General features: G+C 39.8%; 1 protein-coding gene across 4 annotated transcripts in view; it reads left to right on the top strand.

Annotated features, from left to right (window-relative positions):
- The window catches only part of LOC121737305 (high affinity cAMP-specific and IBMX-insensitive 3',5'-cyclic phosphodiesterase 8), a 225,531-nt gene extending 210,235 nt beyond the window's left edge, over positions 1-15,296 (top strand). For 2 of the 4 annotated variants that reach the window (XM_042128936.1, XM_042128938.1), the window contains 12 exons: positions 362-529; positions 986-1,182; positions 2,074-2,257; positions 5,643-5,819; positions 6,812-6,844; positions 9,789-9,881; positions 10,323-10,574; positions 10,815-11,031; positions 11,835-12,013; positions 13,005-13,138; positions 13,401-13,555; positions 14,466-15,296. In XM_042128936.1, coding sequence (XP_041984870.1) covers positions 362-529; positions 986-1,182; positions 2,074-2,257; positions 5,643-5,819; positions 6,812-6,844; positions 9,789-9,881; positions 10,323-10,574; positions 10,815-11,031; positions 11,835-12,013; positions 13,005-13,138; positions 13,401-13,555; positions 14,466-14,614 — 1,938 coding nt within the window. In that variant the 3' untranslated portion in view covers positions 14,615-15,296. The remainder of the gene's footprint in view (positions 1-361; positions 530-985; positions 1,183-2,073; positions 2,258-5,642; positions 5,820-6,811; positions 6,845-9,788; positions 9,882-10,322; positions 10,575-10,814; positions 11,032-11,834; positions 12,014-13,004; positions 13,139-13,400; positions 13,556-14,465) is intronic. The other 2 variants (XM_042128937.1, XM_042128939.1) reach the window with 1 other exon arrangement.
- Positions 15,297-17,019: the final 1,723 nt, after the last annotated feature.

Genomic DNA, 17,019 nt, shown 5'->3' with positions numbered 1-17,019 from the left:
TAAGTTACAACATTGTAAACCTTATTTTAAAAGATTAATTTTTTCTCACTTTTTTTTGGTAAAAAAGTGGGCCCCATGCGAGTTTCTTACGCCGGTTCTTCTCGCCGGGTTAGTTCCCGAACCGGTGGTAGGCATCATGTAGACGTTTAGAGAAAATTTGCAAAAAAATATTCTGAATAAAAAAGTTTAAGTTTGAGTTTATGAAAACTGCAACAATATTTTTAGTGCGTATTAATATCCAATGCTTTTGAACGTGGTTGAAAAAATCATAAAACAAATTATTCGAACAAAATATTAGCTCAATTTGTACAAAAAAGCTAACAGGTATGAGGTAAGTATTAATTTTTGTTTTAATTTGTAGGTAATGGTGGAAACGCTAGGCGCGACGGCTTGGTGCGGTGAAGTGCTGCAGGCGCGCGCCGCGGCAGCAGCAGCGCGGGCGCTGGCAGGCGCTGTCGCCGCGCTGACAGCAGTCGCCGACCGCTGCCGAGACCTGGTCGCTGTTACTGACGACCAGCAGAAGATACTGGTGAGTCGCTTGAAGTTGAAGTAATGTTCTATTTAACACCTCCATCGTGGGTATCGCAGACACAATACATTTGATTTTCAATTATTATGCGGCAGATTGCTGCCGCTTGGGGATTGTTGGGTTAAGTAGTTGACACAAAGTCCAAGGGCTAGGCTCGAAAAATTGTAGAAGAGTTTGTGCATGTCAAGCGAAATAGATTAAAACAAGCATAAAGCCGCAAATGTATTAATTTTTTAAGGAATGAAATAGATTTTATAGGATGTAGAATTTAAAAATAGAAATGACATCAGCGTGTCTTCAAGTGAAGACTTCGAGTATGCAAGCAGACAAGACGCAAGCGCAACCATGCAATCCGAAGAAGCATTTTAGCTTTTTTGGATTTTTTATCGTTATATTATGTCCTAGAAGGCTAAGCAAAGCAACGTAGCCGAACTCTACTTATCTCCCTTTCCGCAGATGACCAACAAATCTTGGAACCGCGTGGTGGGCTTCAGCGAGGAACCGCGTTCCCTCAGCGATTCGGCGGGGGGCGAAGCCCTGCGGCTGGCGTCGACGGGCGCGCGGGACTGGGACGCACCTGTGATGCTGCGGCGCCGCGCCAACCCCGATCCTGTGCTGCTGCCGTGCCGAGGCAGTTCTATTGCGCTGCACAGGTCAGTGGACTGTACAGTGTACAGTCAGCGTTGGTTTGGCAAACTTGTCCCTGTGCTGCTACCGTGCCGATACAGCTCCATAGCGCTGCAAAGGCTGGTGATATCTTCAATGGGCTGTGCAGGCATACGTGAGCTAACCTTGTCTCTGTGTTGCTGCCATGCCGAGGCAGCTCTATAGCGCTGCACAAGCTGGTGACCTCTTCAATGGGCTGTGCTAGCAGACGTGGACTAACCTTGTCCCTGTGCTGCTGCCGTGCCGAGGCAGCTCCATAGAGTCATGTCACGTCATGTCCCACATGATGTGCCAACAGGAAGAGGTAATCGGGCTCTGCTGGTAGTAGTAACTGCCTGAGAAGCGCCATTCTTGTGCAGCTCTGATAGCTCTACACAGGTAAGTGACGTAATTTGATAGCTGTGCCGGCAGCGGCGGAATAAACCTATACACAGGTGGTAGCAGAGAAGCCTCTTGAAAACATCTGTCCAGTTAATTGCTGATGGTGGCTTGATGAAACGTTTCAAGTGCGTCATCATTGACGCACATCGATGTTGATGATTAAAGATATGATGATTAAGCAGACTCGTATGATTGATGTCGCTTGGCCATTATAATGCTTTTAATCACGCTGTTTTCCCGGTATTTGTCCAAAGTGGCCGATCAAAATAGGTTCGTATCTTATAACCCAAGTGTACGTATCGACGCGTCTAAACTCTAATGTCAATTTCATACATTAAAGAAGCGATAAAGAAAACGTTTCGGCTACAGGCTCTGGACTTTGGCGATGTCAACCAATCTCGACATCCGTTGTCTGATTCAGAATCTAGTGATGCTGGAGCGTGTTACTGACAAATCAGCACTAACAAGACTAAATTTCTTCATCTGTCCTGTTTCAGGAGCACTTCCCACGTAGTTTTCGTGTGCGAGCCGACAACGTCTCTGGAGAACGACCGCGCGCGAGGCTCGCTGCACTCCATTCGGCGTGGCTCGCTGGACGTCCGTTCGGTCGCGTCGGACGGCCTGCGCCGGACCTCGCTAGCGAAGCTGCAGGGGCTGCCGTTGGAGGCGCCAATCACTAAGGTCCACGGTCATATTAGTGTATTTTTTTATTTAAGGACCAACGAAAACATCGTCAGCTAATAGAGAAGACAAGAAAACTAAACCAATTTTTCAGTATAATCAACCACATTAGTCTCTAGTGCAGCGGTCTCCAAACTTTTTTAGTGGCGGATCCCTTTTAAAAAGTAAAATTTTTGAGAACCCCAAAATAAAAGAAAAAAAATTCAAGGCCAATGTGGTAAGATTAAGCACCAAAAATCATTGAGTGGTATTGTTTTCAGTTTAAATTGTAAAGTAACTCAGTACTGCAGCTCTACCATGAGTTTAAAGCTATAGTATTTGTCGATACTCGATACCGACTACGTAAATATTTAGTATGGCGATTTTAGTTCCGCAAGTAACCGCTAGAGGCGGTGTAAAATTTGCCATATTAAAAATTTACGGTAGTCGGTATCGAGTGTCGAAAAATACTATAGCTTTAAACACATGGTAGAACTATTGGTGTCATTCTGAGGTAACGTTTGGGGCTTAAAAGAGAAAGCAATAATTATTATGAGTAACTACGAATTATTTTTTTTTCCATTTCATTTTCTGATAACCTGTGATGCTCATTAACTGTTGGAATAAATTATATTTCAACTGGACCACAGCAACCCGAAAACCTTTTGCGGTCGGAACCGCGTGCGGTATCGAGTAAATACATCATTATGAACATTTTACAAAAGTTTCTTTGTTTGAACTGAAATTGAATTATTTATAGTTTTACTTAATAGTTTTTTTTTTTTAATATAACTAGGATAAGTTTATTAGAGTAACAAATAAAATTGAGCTAAAGTAAACAAAGATACAGATAACAATCTAATCACTAAAAATACAATCTAAAATATACAAAATAAAATGAATATACAGGGTGTAACAAAAATAAGTGATAATACTTTAGGGTGTGTACGTGTTCCTTGTAGAGAGTTAACCGTGAAAGTAGCAGCTCTGAAAGACGAAAAAATTTTTCACTTTTGTATGGGCAAGGGCCCGAGCGTCACGAGTTTCCCCATACAAAAGTGAAAAAATTTTTTGGTCTTTCAGCGCTGCTACTTTCACAGTAAACTCTCTACAAGGAACACGTATACACCCTAAAGTATTATCACTTATTTTTGTTACACCCTGTAGATGTAACAAACTTAAAAGCTATAAAAAGTAAAACTTCCCCAGGCTGTCCCCACCTGGCAGAGTGCCCAGCAAGCTGACAGCATTGCCACGTTGGATGGCAATTGCTATCCGCTGTGCCAGGTAGCTCCCGGCTCTGGGGTCTCGGGTGGCTTCAATAAGCTTCTTAGATATCTGTCTAAAAAGCTTATGTGCCCCCGGACCCCATGCGCCTAAGGTTTCCACCCTCAACGGTTCAAATATAAGATCTCCGCTGAGGTTCTCATATTTGTGCCGCTTTAGGTTTTCTGCCTGGTTTGCGGCTGCGCCCGCACATCTCGAGATTCTCTGGACATGGGACGGGGCAAGGGTGTCGACAGGAGTAGCGCACACATTTCACAAGGGCCCGTCCCACATTCCAGGGGACCAGGGTCATTCCGTCGGGTATCTTCCCCTTGTCGCGCCCCAAACCGGAGGGCTCCAGTATCGCCGGCACGCCGGCAGTGACAAGAGCCCGACGAATGAGGTCATTCAGGCTGTGATGCCGCGAAAAGCGTCCAGTACTTCGCGAGCAGCACAACCCGTGGTGACCTTAGCTGTCTACGCGCGCGCCGCAAACACACTGATAGGGGACGACATGGGGAGCACCAAGACGCAGGGCAGTGGCTAAGCGGAATGTGCTACGGCCCAGCAATGTTCCAGTGTTTTTAGATGGTAGTGCCTGCAGCCAAGCTTCCGATTCCCACCTGTCCACAGCCAAAAGTCGAGACCGTTCTGCGACGCTGGTAGACGTGTTTAACAGTTTATTACGCACCAGTTCGCAAACGGGCCTGTCCCAGAGCCTTTGGGAAGATTTTCGGGGACCTTACTGCCGACACTAGCAATGTCCCAGGCATCCTTGGCCTCGTCAGCAAAGGGAATAACTAAAGGGCAAGACGAGGCCTCTAAAATTCTGGCTATTATTGCGCGATTTGCGTGGACTGAGGACAAGAATAAAAGTAATTAAATACTGATATTAAATTAATCCATACTTCCATACTAATATTATAAATGCGAAAGTGTGTCTGTCTGTCTGTCCGTCTGTCTGTCTGTTACTTCTTCACGCTCAAACCGCTGAACTGATTTTGCTGAAATTTGGCATGGAGATACTTTGAGACCCGGGAAAGGACATAGGATACTTTTTATCCCGGAAAAATGTACGGTTCCCGCGCGATAAACGAATTTTGGCGCAACGGAGTCGCGGGCGTCATCTAGTATTATATAGACCAAGCCACTTATATTATGGGTAAGCCAGGGCGTCGAGTGCCTTTTCTTAAATAACTTATATTAGAAAAGGCACTCGACGCCCTGTTGTTTTATTAAAATTAAATTAACTTAAAAGCTTTTACCGAGTTGATACATTATGATGTAATTAATGTTATATATTATGGACAACCACAGTAAGTGGTGTAAGTGCGTTAAAATAGAATGTTGAAATGACCACACCTATAAATTAAATTTTGACATTAAATTAAATGTAATTAATGAAAAAACCTTTTATAACACGATGCAACAGATCAATGTAGATATAATTACAAAAATTTTAAAATCATAAAATTAATTGGAATTATACGGACTTACCCAGCTGTATCCGAATTCCGAACTTACCTTGCTTAAGTTCGGAAAATACTTCTTTCCTACCCGAAGATCTATTATTATCCCGATTATATTAAGTCGGGTTATATCAATTTAAATAAATAAATAATAAAAATTCGTTTATTATCTCACCACAAGATCAATATCTATGTCAATACAATGTTATGTAGCACATACTCAACAAACTTGGCACTGGTTTTGTTTTTTTTTATGAAATAAGGGGGCAAACGAGCAAACGGGTCACCTGATGGAAAGCAACTTCCGTCGCCCATGGACACTCACGCACACGCAGCATCAGAAGAGCTGCAGGTGCGTTGCCGGGCTTTTAAGAGGGAATAGGGTAATAGGGAAGGGTAGGGATGGGAAGGGAAGGGAAGGGAATAGGGGAGGGTAGGGAAGGGAATAGGGTAGGGGATTGGGCCTCCGGTAAACTCACTCACTCGGCGAAACACAGCGCAAGCGCTGTTTCACGCCGGCTTTCTGTGAGAACGTGGTATTTCTCCGGACCTAGCTAGTTGTGGCTAGGTTCGATATGATGCGACCAAATTACGTGGATCCGCTAATCTGCCTATGTTATTCTCTGATGGTCCATGATTATTTTACGTAATCTTCTTTAAAAAATTTCCAGGTGATATCCCTCCTGTCTGCGGCGACGGAGGGGGCGCCGGCCGCGACAGTGGCGTGTATAGACCGCGCGGTGGACATGCTGCGCACCTCCGAGCTGTACTCGCCGCAGATGCGAGAGGACCCCAAGCTGCGGCACGAGGATCCCATAGCTACGGACCTGATTGGGGCGTTGTTGTCGGTAAGTTCACTTGTGCCAGTTTCTTTTAACGTTGGAATGCTGTTAACATTTTTGCTGCAATTGAAAAATGGAAAATTAATGCAAACATAGCTACTACAATGACGGCAATACACTCTTCGGCCTACGCCCTTTGCTACGAGATCGCGACTTGTGTATAGTCGATGGTGACAACTGTAGCTCTACCATGAGTTTAAAGCTATAGTATTTATCGATACTCGATACCGACTACGTAAATTTTTAGTATGGCAAATTTTACAGCGCCTCTAGTGGTTACTTGCGGAACTAAAATCTCCATGCTAAATATTTACGTAGTCGGTATCGAGTATCGATAAATACTATAGCTTAAAACTCATGGTAGAGCTACTGACGAGTGGTTTACCGTGTGGAAACGAATTCTATTTAGACAAAAGGGAAAGGGAAGGGAATTATATTATATAGTTAATAAATATTTTTTAAACTAGTAAAATGGCTTACAAACTGATATGTAAATTCCGATTTTGCGATGTAATATAACCATTCCATTTTTTTATTCCAAGAAACTATCGCCATCGAACTTTTACTATAGTAGCAATGGCTTACATCAACTGCCGTAAATATTTAGTATGACAAATTTTACAGCGCCTCTAGCGGTTACTTGCGGAACTAAAATCGCCATACTAAATATTTACGTAGTCGGTATCGAATAATAAATACTATAGATTTAAACTCATGGTAGAGCTACAGTACCATGATGTATCCTCGTTTATAGTAGTAGCAATATGTACTATACAGAGGCGTAGCTACCGTCGTATCTGCTGTATCAATTATATATACCGGGCCCATGGGCCATTGGATCCATATTTTTTTGTGAGAAATCTTTAGTATTTACCCTTTTCTAAGGGCCTTGAAATAAATTACTATACGGGGCCCCGACAAGGTACCTACGCTACGCTTCTGCTCCAATAGTATCCGCTAACACAACATTTCTGTTCCCGATCCTGATGTCTGACCAGCGGGAGCAGACGAACGCAAACTTTATGTATATGGTAGGAACCACATCACTAGTCTACTGTGAATGTCCTGTAGTGATGTTCCACGTTTAGGAATTTCTTCATTTTCTATAGATTTGGGACCTGTTTAATAATAGGCTTGATAAGTATTAGGTAGCTTATTTGTATGTTTTGACCATTTTTCAGATTGTTGCTCTATTCCGCTAGGTATATTAACATAATATACCTAGCGGAATAGAGCAACAATCTCGAGCTGTCAAATGAAACCGAAATGATTTGATTGATCATGAATTCTATGAGATTGAATTGTCAACGTGCGGCACGTGCCGACTGGACGTCAAAAAAAGAGTGCTGCTGTCATGTATCACACGTCTCTTTTTACCACGCAGTGTTACTGATAGTGACATCTCTCTTGCTCAGGCCTTTGTTTCTCTATTTTCTCTAGGTATATTAACTTTATGGTTTTGACTGTGTCGCCCGAAATTGATGATAATATTATATTGTCATATTTTATTATTTAGTTTCGAGTTTCGACAACGAAGTTACTTGTCAAAAATGTATGGAATTTGAAATAATCGCTAAGAGTCACTTACGAAACGTTATGTCAAATACATAACGTTTCGTAAACGTGATGACACTTAGCGATCGCTATCGAAATTAGCGAAAGGTTAATCGTGTTTTTGGCGTTGAGATAACGTAGTACTTAAGGGTCCGGGTGCATACAAACGTAATACCATGATCATTTCCCATACGAGAATATTTACCATAATATTTGAGTTATTATGCAGTTTAAGATAGTAATTACCTTCCTGTACAAAGATTCACTGCAAAATATTTACGTACCAAAAAATATGAACGACTACAATTTGGTATGTGAATATTGTAATCGTTCATGTTTTCGGTATGTAAATATTTTGCAGTGAATCTTTGTAAGGTAATTACTATCTTAAACTGAATAATAACTCAAATATAGTAAATATTCTCGTATGGGAAATGATATTGGTATTACGTTTATATGAGAATTTCAATGGCACTCGGACTCTTAATACTTATATCTCAATGGTTTTTGGTAATTTCATGGTTTAAGTTTGAAATTACTTTTTTTAAATAGACAGTAAAATTAAGAACAGTATAACGCCCAGGGATCGAGAGCCAAAGAAACTTTAAAATAAGCTATCTGGAACTTACTAGAATATTGTTAAACAGGTCTCTAGTCTCTATTTTTGTTGCAATATGAATGTTCTACCTACTAGATTCTTAGTCTTAACTTACGATGTGAAATGTTTAGTTAGTTTATTTCTCTACTGAACACCTAATTTGTACTGGATATGGCTTATTTAGCTGGTTTTGTCTCTATAGTTTTAACAAAAAGCTTCTTTAAAACCTACTAGACAAAACTAATTCTATGCTTAAACTACTAATTGTTTAACAAATATTTTAACAAAACTAACATTACGCTATGTACTTAAATAAGTGTTTTTGTTATCTAGCTCTTTGATCGTCGGAGATAATAATTATTATGAACAAAACGCTTCTTGTTTCTCTCCCTCTCAGTCAACATTCTTAAATTCGTGCCGCAATTGGAAAAATCCTTTTTCAAAACTTCTATTCCTATCTATGGTGCTCGGACTTCCACTAATTAATAATACGTTGACATTTTTAGACGCGTCATTTAAAAACAGAGCCAATTCAGTTACCGACTAATATCAATAATTTTTATATTACAGATGCCAAAATATTGTTTGTCAGTTACATCAAGTTTAAACTGCTGAACCGATTAAAATTAAAGCCAAATGAGCCAAAATCTTTTCGTTTTCGCTTCGTTATAGAATCGCCGATCAAAATGTATGGAATTGACATAAGACGAGTCGAACGTCAACGTCATATTAACGAACGCTTATGTCAATTCCATACATTTTCATCGGCGATTCTATAACGAAGCGAAAACGAAAAGATTTTGACTCATCCCCCTGGTTTCTTGTTTCTTTCACTCTTTTTATCTAAATACTGTGCAAGAATATAGGACAGTTTTTAACTGGGGCAAAATGAAAATGAATTTTTCGCGCAATAAGGTTTGAGAAACTTTTGAATATTCGGCCTCAAAAGTATTTTTGATTAGCAAAACATTATTTTTGCGTAAAACACTATTATGGCGTTGTTATTCTTCTTAGAATAGAAATAGTGATCATCTTAATGTTCTATTACATGACTTCTATGAAAAACTCTCAAAATACGACAAGAGTATCTTATTATTTTCTATTATAGTTCGCTTATTAACCTCATCTTACTTTTCGCTTTGTGAACAAAATAATATCTTGTTTCTATCTTGTTTTCTTTGTAGTCTTACTAATCTTTAATCTTTTATATTTACAATAGAGAGTTTTGACGTGTGTAAACTAATATGTGCTCTGTTATTACTTTACACGTATTGTTAGTATTTTTATGTGTTACAATCCTAAACTTACTTTTTCTCAAGAATTGAATTTATTTACTTAAAAGATAAATAAGATTTTACTGTCTTCCTTTCACTTTGGATCTAAAATATACTTTTTTGACTTTAGTTTTTACTTAAAACAAAAACGTAAATAACGTTATTTTATCTATATTCAAGTTCTATTGTTTTTTATTTTATTCTTTATACGTTGTCTTAATTGCAAACAAAGAAGGGCAGGACTAATTCATGTTGTTGTCTTTATCTATCAACTGGAGAATGACAGCTACATGGATTATAAGCAAATCGCAAGTGCTTAGTCAAAATGTATTCGCTAGTTACGACTTACGATAGCGAACTTAGATATCAAAAATGTATGGGATTTGACATGTGTAAATAGTATGTCAAATCCCATACATTTTTGACATCTAACTTCGCCATCGAAACTAGTGAATGCATTTTATTAGGCCCTCTGTTTTAGTCTTTGCTTATTTAGACAGTTTGTCTTTCTATACTTACTTTATTTATTTATTATCTATTGTGTTTCAGCAAGGAGCGAGCAATGTGTTGTCTTCGCGGCGGAGCAGCAACGACTCGACTGTGGTTCGGACGCAGGCCAATCGCACACATATGAAGCACAAGGTAATTTATAACTACCCACATGAGAAAATTAATGTTATTGATATTTATCACTTCAAAACGGTAAACCAACTACGCAAATTTGTTTTGTTTTAGTAATTATACCAAACCAAACTAAATATACTTAGTTATTAAATTTCACACCACATTGAAATCGAATCAGAACTAAATATTTTTTGATAGTAACTAAAGGCCATATAAGTTACATTTAACCTAACAAATAATATTATACAATTTTATAACTTTTGTTTCAATTAATGTCAGATTTACATTATTCCGATCCAGTGATCCAATCGAGCACTAGATTGAATTTCTTTCCAGTGCATTCCAGTGCCCGTTTACATTATCCCAATAGTAATCTAGCGCTGGATTGGATTACCGGAAGAACTTTAGAAGAGAACATTACATTGCATATTCATCAAACCTCATAATATTTATTCAAAGACGTCCGGGCAACTCCGCGAGCTGCTCGACACGAGCCTCAGCTGGGAGTTCGAGATCTTCCGCCTGGAGGAGATGACGCGGGGCCGGCCGCTCACTCATCTGGGTCTGACCCTCATGGGCTCCCGGTTCGACGTCTGCTCCACCCTGGAGTGCGACGAGAGGACCTTGCTGCACTGGCTCACCATCATAGAGACTAATTACCACGCTGTCAACACTTACCACAACTCTACGCATGCCGCTGATGTGCTGCAGGTGAGATTTAGAATGAAAGGTTTTAAACAAAAAGGTAAGGTTAGTCACGGTAACGGCTTCCACACATAACTGCGAAGTCGCATCCAAATTCGTAAGTCCATAGAATTGTTGCTCCCAAGACCAACATAGTATATTCAGTAAAATGTGTTTTAATACAATAAAAAAAAAACATTCAAGCAAACAATTGCAATACATATTACAAAAAAGTATAGCTGTCAAAATTCAAATTTCGAATTGCAGTCCGTAGCTTTCTTCTTGGAGAAGGACCGTCTGAAAAGCGTGTTGGAGCCACTGGAGGTGGCTGCGGCGTTGCTGGCCGCTGCGGCCCACGATGTGGACCATCCTGGCACCTCTTCCGCCTTCCTCTGCAACTCACGCCATGCTCTCGCCGTACTGTACAATGACGTCAGTGTGCTAGAGTCTCACCATGCTGCGCTCACCTTCAAGCTAACGCTCAGTGAGTACCTACTGAATATTTATTATAAGTACCTACAGGTAACAGGGTGTGACAAAACTAAGTTATAATACTCAAGGGATTATACGTGTTCCTTGTATAGGGTTCACTGTGAAAGTGGAAGCGCTGAAAGAGCATTTTTTTGTGTTACTCTTAAGTAATTATCACTTAGTTTTGTTACTACTGTATATAAAATTTGATTATATTATGAGAATAAATGAAATTCGACTGTATCATTGTGCCATCGTATTTCTTTATGCGGATCATAAAACCGAACCAAAAAGGTAACGTAGATCTGTTTATGAATTAATTTTTCAACAGTGATCAAAGTACTGGCCAAATAAGTGACAAAACTAAGTATAGCACAAGCTTTATTATAATATTATTATTATTTATTACAGTCACAGTTTTATCTAGTTTTTTTTTTTGCTGAAGGCAGGTCAAGTAGCCCTGATGTCACTGCGACCCTTGAGGATCTATTGTGACTCCTTCGCACTAGAGTACCGTCCCCAACCCAATGCTGCTCATAAATTGAACCATGTGGTTGGGGTTGGTGCCACGAATTTCCTCGGTGGATGAGTATTCGTAGCAACCAAGGTGTCTGTTCCTGCTCTGTAGTAGAGCAGGGCAGTCAAGGAGAAGGTGTATAGGTGTTTCGTCCTCCTCCTCGCAGAATCTGCAAGTCATTAAGCTACTAACACCTATTCTGTTAAGGAGCGTATTGAGCTTGCAGTGCCCAGTTTTATCTAGTAGACAATAAAATCATTTTTGAAGTAAAATTTATTTATTAAGACATGTTTCTACAGATGACGATCGCGTCAACATCTTCAAGAACCTAGACCGCGACACGTACAAGTCTGTCCGGCACAACCTCATAGACATGATCCTGGCGACGGAGATGACCAAACACTTCGAGCACCTCGCCAAGTTCGTCAACGTCTTCTACGCGAGACCTGGCAGCAAGGAGGACGGGATGAACACTGACGTGAGTATAGTTATTCTATAATTCTTGTCACATCTCATCGTATGGAAGTATCAGAGAAGTTGATTCCTAGGCCAGGGGTTCCCAATCTTTTTCAGCCTACGGCACAGTTACACGTAGAATATATTGTCACGACGCCCTGCTCTAGCTAGCAATTAGAAAAAGATACTTACATAAATAAACACAGATTATTTTGATGGTAATAGTTAGGTTAAGCAGGTAAATTATTGTAATAAACAAATATTTAATCATCTACCTGCTTTACTCAATTAATATTATAATTTAATTTCACTCATAATACATTTGTGGTTTGGGATTAAATGATGGAGGATCGACTCACGGCGCCCCTCTTGCCTTTCCACACACACAGTTTGGGAACCCCTGTCCTAGGCAGATGGGGGACCTACGTAGTTTGGTTGCGTTACGTCAAACCCATCCGACAGATCACAATTAACACTGAATTGACATGATCCGACCAATATTACGTTCGTCTTTCAACTGCCTAGAAATCAATTACCTCGAAGATACTTAAACTTTTACGAGATCGAAACAGCGCCCCTAGTGGCCAAAATGGGAACTAATTCTATGCTATACGGTAACATGATTAAGGTGAGGAGTAACAGGAACGCACTGTCAAACCTCTGGAATAGGCTACTTGACCTAATTTTTTTCTTCATGCTAATCGCTTCTTAATCATTCATTTTCACAAAAAAAAACTGATATTTTAATATTTTACACAGTAGAAACCCATAAAAATGTTGATTGAAAAATATGCCTCATAAATGGCGCCGAAAACACTGTCCGCCATAGTGTGACGTCATACTTTTTGTATTTTAGACTCTTTTTATTGATTTTTTTTTATGTGCTAAATGTACGAGTCTAAAAGTGCCCAAAAATTATAAAAGAATTAAATAAGAAATTAGTAGTGACCTTGTATCCATTGTTAAGTGTTAACAGTACTACAATAATATATCTCAACTTCTTTGCTTTTCAGGAGCCGTTAGCTCTGGACACCACGGCACTGCAGTCACCAGAAAACGTGGTGCTGATCAAGAGGATGATGATAAAATGCGCAGACGTCTCCAACGCGTCACGACCTCAGAAGTTCGCCTTTGAGTGGGCGAGGAGGTTTGTATTTTTACTTATTCTTTGGAAATTAATAACCACGTTTAATATAGGTTTTCCCAGAATTGTTTCATAATTTTTCGATTCGGGTATATACCTGGCTAATATAATCATAATAGCATAAAAGATATCCCTATTTGTTTTATTAGGAAAAAAAATGCTAAGTACTTACCTATTTTCAACCTGTACCGCGATTAACGAAACGGGACACCGCCTTACTAGTCTAGGAGATTGTAGAGATCAATTCTTGGTAACTCTTCCCCAGGATCGCGGAGGAGTACTTCCTACAGACGGACGAGGAGAAGGCGCGCGCGCTGCCCGTGGTGATGCCGATGTTCGACCGCGCGACCTGCTCCATCCCGCGCTCGCAGATCGGCTTCATCGACTACATCATCATCGACATGATGGAGGCTTGGGCCGGTGAGTTTGTCTCCATCTTAGGGTCAATTGAGACCGCAACACGACGCGTAGATGCATGTCTAAAGTACTGAATTGACAGATTTCAATTGCGTGAGACGTCTTGCATATCTGTCAAATCTATACTTTAGAAATGCAACTACGCGTCGTGTTACGGTCTGAATTGACCGTCGCGTTCACCCTTACGGCCATTCCCAATATTTGATCTATCTCTGGTTTTGCCCTACTAGAGATAGGAATAGCTCACAATTGACATAAAATATATGTCTCTAATGTCTAACGGCCATTCCCAATATTTGATCTATCTCTGGTTTTGCCCTACTAGAGATAGGAATAGCTCACATTAGACATTAGAGACATATATTTTATGTCAATTGTGAGCTATTCCTATCTCTAGTAGGGCAAAACCAGAGATAGATCAAATATTGGGAACGGCCGTTAATCGTCTTCGTTATATTGTTGTCATTGTCGTTATCGCTATCGTCGTCGAGTTAGTAATTTTCGTCGTCGTCGTCGTTTTAGCATTACTCAGAATGCATTCGCTAATTTCGATAGCGAAGATAGATATCGAAAATATAAGGACTTTGACGTATGGCATCACAAGTACCATGACACTTAGCGATGCGTTATGTCAAATCCCATTCATTTTTGACATCTAAATTCACTATCGAAACTAGCGAATGTATTTTGATTTTTGAGTAAACACTGTTATAATCATGTTATAATCTTCGCTTATCGATGAGACAGAACTTGAATTTTATCTTTACTCATATTCATTAATTATATTATCTGCTGTGTTTTAACAAAGGCGAGAACAACATGCTGTCTTCACTTTAATTATTTATTTTATTATTATATTTTATGATGGAAAACATTCTATTCCCCGAACCTAAACCTTAAATCTCCATTCCAGCGTTCATCGACATGCCCGAGCTAGTGACGCACGCGCGCGCCAACCACCAGCGCTGGCGGGAGCTGGACGAGGCCGGCGTCACCACCTTCGCCGACATCCAGCGGGTGCAGCGCCTCACCACTACCACCACCACCACCACCACCGAGTGACGGCAGGGGAGCTCCTCGGAACTCGAGACGCGCCGCTCGACCCGGGAGAGACTCCCCACTCTCACTGCCAGGACCTCCATTTAGGCATTTGGCAGTTTTGCCACAGCCGGGACATCCATTCAGGCATCAGAGTTTTGCCACAGCCGGGACATCTATTTAGGCAGAACGAGCAGTTTTGCCAGGACATCCATTTAGGTTTCAGAGTTTTGCCTAGCCAGTGAGGATTCTTCTTATTTTTACTATGGCCGACGCAGTGAGTTGCTAATGCCAGACTGGCTCCTGCAATGAGGACATAAGTTCGTGACATATGACTGTTCGCTCGACAACTTACGGAAGATTATAAGTAGATAGCTCCACCTGGTGGCAGGTGCTAGGAAAGTGTCGGACAATTCTTACTCTATTTTTTTGAAAATATGAGCCCACCGGTGCTCTGTGTGTGTCGGGTCTGCCTCGTAATCCTCGAGTCAAATGATTAATGAAATATCGAGAACCCTCATTACATGCATGCCATTGGCATGAAGTGAAAGGCTTTTAAAGAGAAAAGACAATGATGTCAGTAGAAGTGGTAGAAGTAAAACTTATTTGCTTAAAATCGTGTTCGTGTCGTGACTCGTGAGTCGCCACGCGTTCAAAAACTATTTTTTGATAATCGTAAGAACGTCGCTTGCTTTAAGTGGCGTTTGAAAATAAAGGTCGCAAATTGATTTCTAAGACCAATATCCGAAACACCAATGACAAAAATGCGCATAGGTTTGTAATAAAACAGCTAACTTGCAAGTAACATGAAATTGACACTAAAAATCTTCCTAGTTTTTTTTTTTTTTATGAAATCGGGGGCCAATTCTACGTGTGCCACATTTATGTAGAAACATTATTAAATTTGTAATCTACTTACACTTTAAATATTATTTTTAGTGTGTTACCTGTAATCAAGAAAATCGGACATGACGGACCCAATTTTATAAATTTATCAGTGCTATAGAGCTTAACCGACGCGCTCATTAAACTTTTCGTCACAACAAAAACGAATTATCATCAAAGCTAACTCGATAGGTTTATAAAATTTGATGAAAACACCAAACCCTTGGAAGACAGTCGCAAGCTTTTTAAATACTATCGGAGAAAAAACATGTAGCAGCGAGCTGTCTCCCACAGGTAGGGTTAGGTTGGAACTACACGCGGTGAAATTCCGGAATTACGGGTAAATTAGAAATTTTTACATTGACATTTGACTCAACATTGAGTCACGTGTCAATGTTAAAAATAGTTCTAATTTCGGCATTGTGATTTTTTCCAGAATTCTAGCGCGTATACTCCTAGCCTCAATTATTGTGCTCGGCACTCTGACTTGAAAGTCTGTAGATTCTGAAAATCGGCGACAAACTTTTTTAATCGGATGCGTGTAGCACACCGACTTAAAGTCTGACCGGAAGGCTGGCTGCGCCGCCCCGAAGACGGCTTGTCCGTTAATACGCTTATTTTATATATTCGTGTTAGTGATACCTCGGTATCTAGTTGTTAATATTGAGATGTTATTCGGTGTTGTAAAGCAGCTATTCGATAAGCTATTTTATATCTTTGGAGTATATTCTTCAATTCTTTATACATTATTGTTTACACATTGGTAAATAAATCAAAAATTCCTGTAGTTTTTGTTACTGTACTGCCAGATGTGTTTACTGCTACTTAAGTGAATATAAGGCAAAAATGTTTAGTGCCCTGTGCCAAACAAGATTTTTTTTTTCAGAAAATAACTGAATTGAGCTCATTTTAATTTTTTGCCCTGTTCTTTAGATAAATTAAATTATATTTTAAGTGGGGGTACCCTTTTTAATTTACAAAAACTTTCTAATCCGAAAGTAATTAAACTCTGCAAAAAAGCTGTAGGTACCTATAACCTTTGTGTAAACAATAAACTTTATTTCAATGAATATAAAATATAAATATTATAATGTAAAAGTTTATAAATGTGAAATAGTGCCATATCTACACGGCCCTATTTTGTACATCAGTAGGTACAGCGAGCATATTATAGTTTTGTATGGTTGTCAAATAATGTATTCTATTAAAAATGTATGATCCGGTCACGAATTACAAAGAAATTAAATCATTGAGCTCTCGTTCTTGTCTTTTTCTCGTGCTCGATAATGCTCAACATTTTCCTGTGTGAAAAAGGAGGCAAAAAATAGGTCCGTAATTCGCGATCGGACTGACATTTATGTATCACTTTTGAACCCTTTGGTCTGTATGACGCTCTCGTGCTCATCGCTGTACCTACTGTAAATGAGAATTTCATTATTATGTTTTAAAACACTGGAGTTCTTCAATATTGTAATCGATTTCAGTAGTAGATATGATTTAACAAAGACAAAATTAATAGTTTTAACGAGTGTATGTAATCGGTC

This window comes from Aricia agestis, chromosome 20 (assembly GCF_905147365.1).
Source record: "Aricia agestis chromosome 20, ilAriAges1.1, whole genome shotgun sequence".
In the NCBI taxonomy this organism is placed as follows: domain Eukaryota; kingdom Metazoa; phylum Arthropoda; class Insecta; order Lepidoptera; family Lycaenidae; genus Aricia; species Aricia agestis.
Note: the sequence above shows the minus strand (reverse complement) of the source record. Positions and strands in the feature narration are given on the sequence as shown.